This window comes from Fragaria vesca, linkage group LG1 (assembly GCF_000184155.1).
Source record: "Fragaria vesca subsp. vesca linkage group LG1, FraVesHawaii_1.0, whole genome shotgun sequence".
In the NCBI taxonomy this organism is placed as follows: Eukaryota; Viridiplantae; Streptophyta; class Magnoliopsida; order Rosales; family Rosaceae; genus Fragaria; species Fragaria vesca.
This window is the reverse complement of record NC_020491.1, coordinates 3,311,652-3,318,094: the sequence shown is the minus strand read 5'-3', so window position 1 is coordinate 3,318,094 and position 6,443 is coordinate 3,311,652. Positions and strand designations below refer to the sequence as shown.

The window sequence follows — 6,443 nt, the reverse complement described above, 5'->3', positions numbered from 1 at the left end:
CTGAGAATCCTATACTGAAGCGTGGTTATGAATATGAGCATGAGGCTGGTGAAAAGAGGCCTCAATATGGGGGGAAAGATTATAAGATGAGAAAGACCGCAAGCACTGAGCATCTGATACTGAAGCATGTTCATGAATATGAGCAAGATGAGTTTGGTGAAAAGAGGACTTAATATGATAACTCAGCTGCTAGAGTACTTTTACCGGTGGCAAACATGCTAATGACCAGACTCAAGTTGGGCTTGAGGATCCTGGACCACAGTAAAAGTTGTGTGAAAATAATAATTTCACTGTCTGATGTAGTTACGGTTAAATATTATAAAATGAAAATTCAACCGTTTGATATGATCAGTGTACTTTAATATGGCTATAAAAAAAAATTCCACATGTTTTCGATAACGTTTAAGTCTCGATTCACGCTGTCAACATTAAAACGACGTCACTTATTACACGAAAACGCTCTTGTCTACTCTTATATGACCTAGTTTGGTTGATTCTTGCACACACAAAACTCTCACGTTGATGAGATGTAACCACCCATGTAAAAATTTGGGGAGGTTCACCTTTCGACGATAGGGCTCCCTATAAGGAAGTATAACCGTAAATAGGGTTGACCGCTTCTGTCAAGGACCAAACGTTACCGGAAATATGTGATTTTTCAACCATAGTCGCATTTCACCATACCAATCACATTCTATTTCACAAGATTTTTGAAAATATTGCTTCATCCCTATAGTTGGTTCACAAAGACGTACACTTGCATATAACATACTAAACAAGTTATACTACTTTAGTAGACACGTTGTGGTTCCGATGGCTAAATTTCACAAAATGAAAATTCAACCGTCTGATATGATCAGTGTACTTAAATATGGTTATGAAAAAAAATTCATTAGTTTTTGAAAACGTTTAAGTCTCGATCCACGCTGTCAACATTAAATTAACATCATTTATTACACGAAAACGTTTTTACCTATCCCTATATAACGCCACTTTACCTTAAGTGACCTCTCATAATTATCATATGGACATATATATATATCTATATATCAATATTTGACTAACGTGATTGGATGTTGCTTCAATTTAGTATATTGACAAAAATCATATGGACGGTTTTACTTCTATTTAGGATTGTTATTTTTAATTATGCCTACAATTCTACTAACTTCCAATCATATGGGCTTAAATTTCATGACATGACTGATTAATTGTCTAATTTACTACATTATTTGACTTTCTAATTCTATAAATGATGATGAAAATCATTAATGCCTGATTAATTGCCAAAATTAATATAATACCATAATTATATAATAATTAAAAAATATAAATGTTGAATAAATGGCGCGGACTCCAACAATAAAAAATGGCGTGGATCGACTTCTGTGTCGTTGATGGGAACCAAGTTTTGCTTGATCTAACGATCACAAATACACGAGCCCAAATCCGTCTCTCTCCTCGCTTTCTTTCCTCTCTTAAAAGCCACCACAACACAACACAAAAATCTCTCTCAGACCCCTCAAATCTCTCCCATCTCTACAAACCCAAGGCCTCCTCCTCCTCCCGTGTCTACCGCGAGCCCTCTGATCTCCTCCGCCGCCTCGACCTCGTCCCCGACTCCCTCCTCCTCGTCTCCAACGAGATCGGTGCCATGCATTGAATTAACTAGCTAGCTTTCACCAACGCTATTGTTTAAAAGGATAATTCAAGTAATCGAAAACAAAGGGATAATTCAAGGTCGAGCGAAGAAATGAAAATCAAAGTAAACCTTATCCAGTTTAGACGGAAAAAAAAAAAGGTAAACCCTATCCGATGCTTATTTGCTGTAACACGTACTCAACTACTCATCTTACCAGAGAATGAAGAACATGAAGAATTACATCTCAGAATCTTCTACTCGAATCAAAGCAAAGTTCCAATGAAGAACATGAAGAATTACATTGCTGTTTGTGATGCTCAAAATAAAGTAGATCAGGCCACAAACCAAACATATAGCATAACCTAATACATTAAAGCATTAAAACTTTGTAGTACAACACAATATACACTACTAGAATAAAGGACTTAGGTGACAAACAAGTTTCGTCGCTTAAATGTCCATTTTTGTCGCCTAAGTTCTCATGCGATGAGCATGGACAAGTAAGAATTTAGGCGAATAATAAAAAATAATGGTCACCTAAATGGATACTTAGGTGACTATTTATTCATTATCACATAAGTCTAAGGTGAGGAAAACAGACACATTCAGGCGTCAAAATCATTGTCGCCAACACGTGGTGACGCATGGAAATTATAGTCGCCTTAGTTCCCTTTTACACGATCATTTATTAATCGTCGCTATGTTTAAGGCGAGGATCTAACTCCGGCGATGTTCCTCATTTTTCGCCGCATAGGACTTAATTCACATTATATATATATGCTTTTAAATTATAATTATATATTATTAAAAAAATTAATTATTACTCATATGCACACAATATTATTATTAGCTAGGGTTAATTAGAAACAATGTCGTAGCCATAATTTTAAACGAGAGAAACATGAGTAACGGAGTTCAATATAAGAACTAAATTACATCTTATGTCTGTAAAGCGATACAAATGTACATGCATATATAAAACGATACCCGCTCAGTTTATTGATACTAATATATAGATCATTCCTACAAAATTTCATTCAGATTGATGATTATTTGAGTATCGAATTAGATTAAATCAATGAACGGACCATAAATATGTCTAACCAAAACTGTTTGTGTAAATCACGATTACGAAAACTCAAACGATCATCAAATTAGATGAAACTTTGCATAAGTGATCTATGCATTAGGTTTTACAAATTAAACGGTGGAGATGTGGAAATATGACCGAAAAGTTAGTCAAATAAGGAACTTCACATATTAATTTCAGAACGAAACTTCGTTCTGAATAGGAACTGATATATATATATATGCAGCTTATTGTTATGAAAATGTACACTACTGTCTGCTTCACGTCAATCTGCATTACGATTTGGAGCAACCCACTTTGTTGCGGTGGAATCTGAAACCTCCAAACCGTTGCTTGACAATATGAAGTATTAATTGTAAGACTCTTAATTCCCCAAAACAGATCGGACCGTCTCTATTTCAATTAAAAAAAAAAAACAAGGACAACAGGGTTGCTGTGTGATGATGGAAACACTAACAATAAAGTCCATTATCTATATTATCTATATTAGTAGGAAGTATTATTTTAAAATAGAATTAATTGTTTTATTCTCAACCCTTATATATAAATCTAACAGTGATTGACCATGAATCACTTAATCAGTAACTAATGAGGTGAACATAACTCGACTTTCTGTATCTATATATCCATCCGATTCACAACTTTAATATATGGATTGTAAATTTGTAATACCTAACAGTCTAGGAATCAAATTTGCCAACCAGCAAATTTGATAACCACCATGACCATCTAATGACAACCACCCATATATGATAAATGGTCAACTCTCTCTCTCTCTCTNCTCTACTCTACTACTACTACTACTACTACTACTACTACTACTACTACTACTACTACTACTACTACTACTACTACTACTACTACTACTACTACTACTACTACTACTACTACTACTACTACTACTACTACTACTACTACTACTACTACTACTACTACTACTACTACTACTACTACTACTACTACTCTACTACTACTACTACTCTCTCTCTCTCTCTCTCTCTCTCTACTCTCTCTCTCTCTCTCTCTCTCTCTCTCTCTCTCTCTCTCTCTCTCTCTCTCTCTCTCTCTCGATTGGATCAACTCCGGCGATGTTCCTCGTTTTTCGCCGCATAGGACTTAATTCAACATTGTATATATATGCTTTTAAATTATAATTATATATTATTAAAAAATCTAATTATTACTCATATGCACACAATATTATTAGCTAGGGTTAATTAGAAACAATGTCGTAGCCATAATTTTAAACAAGAGAAACATGAGTAACGGAGTTCAATATAAGAACTAAATTACATCTTATGTCTGTAAAACGATACAAATGTACATGCATACATAAAACGATACCTGATCGAGTTACTACAATTGCATAAACGGAGACATGTCGATGAAAATGACATATATATTTATATATATATATGCAGCTTATTGTTATGAAAATGTACACTATTGTCGTCAATCTGCATTACGATTTGGAGCAACCCACTTTGCTGCGGTGGAATCCGAAACCTCCAAACCGTTGCCTGACAATATGAAGTATTAATTGTAAGAAACTAACTAAAACAGATCGGACTATCTTTATTTCATAAAAAAATAAAATAAAAAAATAAAAAAACAAGGACAACAGGGTTGCTGAGTGATAATGGAAACACTTACGATAAAGTCCATTATCTATATTATCTATATTAGTAGGGTTCACCTACTGACCAATCAAGAGAATTATAACCAATCATCTTTAGATGCAAATCTAACAATAAAAAGTATTATTTTAAAGTAAAATTATTTTGTTCTCAACCTATAAATATTAATCTAATAATAATTGACTATAAATCACTTCATCAGTAACTAAGTATCCATATATGACTCGACTGTCTGTATCCATATATCCATCCGATTGACAACTATAGATTGTAATACCTAACAGTCTAACACCCCTCATCTTTAAATTATGGCTGTGGGGCCCCTGTGGCAACGTTTGAGCGCTGATGCCAACATATATGATAGAATAACTGGGATTAGATCTAGAAAAGCTTACCATCGGGATCAAAGAAAAAGACCTGGTCGATTTTCTTACTGCCAGTTGGATTATATTCAACTGGCCTACGAGCCGTCTCAATTACCTTTTCCTGCACAATCATATCCGACTCAGCTGACTCCCCCATACAAAAGAGGAACATATATAGAGGAGAGGCAAGTATAGTCTTTTTTTCCCTTCAACTGATATAGACATCGAGCTTCATATATAATCAAAACTAGTTAGTAGTGATTGGAAATTTGGAGAGACCAAAATTCTCAGAGATATAGCTGCGAGGTTCCTAATTTCCTAGATGAAAAAGGAAATGGAATGTTTCCACCGTTTGTACACATTCTGGAAAGGGGGACATAAAAAGTTGATTTTCTAGCTACTAGGTTTAGGTGATGCATGAGGTCCAACAATATACCATTTTCTCATCTGTTTGAGAAAGGTTAAGATAATTAAACTTAACTCAAATTAAACTCTACATAATCCGAAAGGGTAATTAATCCGAAAACCAAATCAATATATACCTTGAGTTTCTGCACAAAGGATTCGAAGTTGGAGACAGAGAAGCAGATATGGTGGCCTCTGGGAATTTTGGCAGGTTCAGCTACCGCTGCCGTGTCATTACTCTCGTTTGGGGGGTAACTTGGGTTGAACTCAATAAGGTGCATGGTAAAAGCTGAGGGCTTAACCAGCCATATCACCTTGAGTGGCCCGACCTTTGGACTCTCTACCTCCTCGAATCCAAATGTCTATCAAATAGAATTTCAGTTCAGTTTGATTTGATGAACACATTAGCTTACAATGAAATAAGAAATTTGAAGCTTGAAGCTCGAAGAAGAACCTCAATGTAGAAATCGGCGAGGCGCCTAATGTCCTTGGATTGTCTGGCAATGTGATCCACAATCACTCCTTGTGCTAATGCCGCCATTTCTGCTATTTCCTTTGCTACTTGCCAAAGGAGGCAGCGTCGACTTAGTTTTTAAACTATTTGGAGGGATTGATCCTGGATTTTTTAATATGATATTTCGTTGATTTCGTGATGCGAAAACTTATGTATATTCTGGGAAGCATAAATATATATGAAAAAACAATTTGCTTTGTGATTCGGGGAATCAAAGCTAGCTAACAGTCTCTCTTCTATGCTAGGAAATCTGACAAGTCTCCATGCAGGGCTATCGGTTCAAAACCTAACACTCAACGGGAACAGTTTCTTTAAAATTATTTCAGCAAAATCAAATCAAACCTCACTTTGAGGCTACTTAATTATTTTGAGCGAAAAAGGAGAATTTATATATTAAAATTTAAAAAACCTGTTAAGAGAAATCGAGAAATTAAATTGCACGCAAAATGCATGTGAAGGAGATTAACTATTTAGTTAAGGGAAAATGAATCAGATGGCTTAATTACAAAAATGTGCCGCACCATATATATTATTTTGTTTAATCATTGAGAGGACCGTACTACGGTTGCCAACATTTTTCCTCTCAACCGATGCCCAGCTGAAGATGGATGGTATACGAAAACTATATCGAAATGGCCAGAATTTTCATTGCCACATAATCAAAATTAACTTTTTATTGCTCATGTAAAATCGGCGTATCTGTTTTTATCATAAAAATCGACCTTTTCTTGCTCGTGTACATTGTACCATGTTGCTCTCACTTTCATTGTCATTTGTTGTTGCATTTCAT

At 35.1% G+C, this 6,443-nt stretch overlaps 1 protein-coding gene across 1 annotated transcript; it reads right to left on the bottom strand.

Annotated features, from left to right (window-relative positions):
* Window positions 1–4,012: 4,012 nt before the first annotated feature.
* LOC101306749 lies at window positions 4,013–5,756 on the bottom strand. The gene is made up of 4 exons (XM_004287307.1): window positions 5,594–5,756; window positions 5,277–5,501; window positions 4,765–4,855; window positions 4,013–4,252 (listed from the first exon to the last, which is right to left on the bottom strand). The coding sequence occupies exons 1-4, from the start codon at window positions 5,678–5,680 to the stop codon at window positions 4,185–4,187; spliced, it is 471 nt and encodes a 156-aa protein (XP_004287355.1). The 5' UTR covers window positions 5,681–5,756; the 3' UTR covers window positions 4,013–4,184.
* Window positions 5,757–6,443: the final 687 nt, after the last annotated feature.

Coding starts and splice junctions, on each gene's coding strand:
- LOC101306749 (XM_004287307.1), bottom strand. CDS start 5,680: ATGGCGGCATTAGCACAAGGAGTGATTGTGGATCACATTGCCAGACAA. Junction 4,856..5,276: donor CCTTTGTGCAGAAACTCAAG/GTATATATTGAT, acceptor ATGATTGTGCAG/GAAAAGGTAATTGAGACGGC. Junction 4,253..4,764: donor CTTTTTCTTTGATCCCGATG/GTAAGCTTTTCT, acceptor TCATATTGTCAG/GCAACGGTTTGGAGGTTTCG.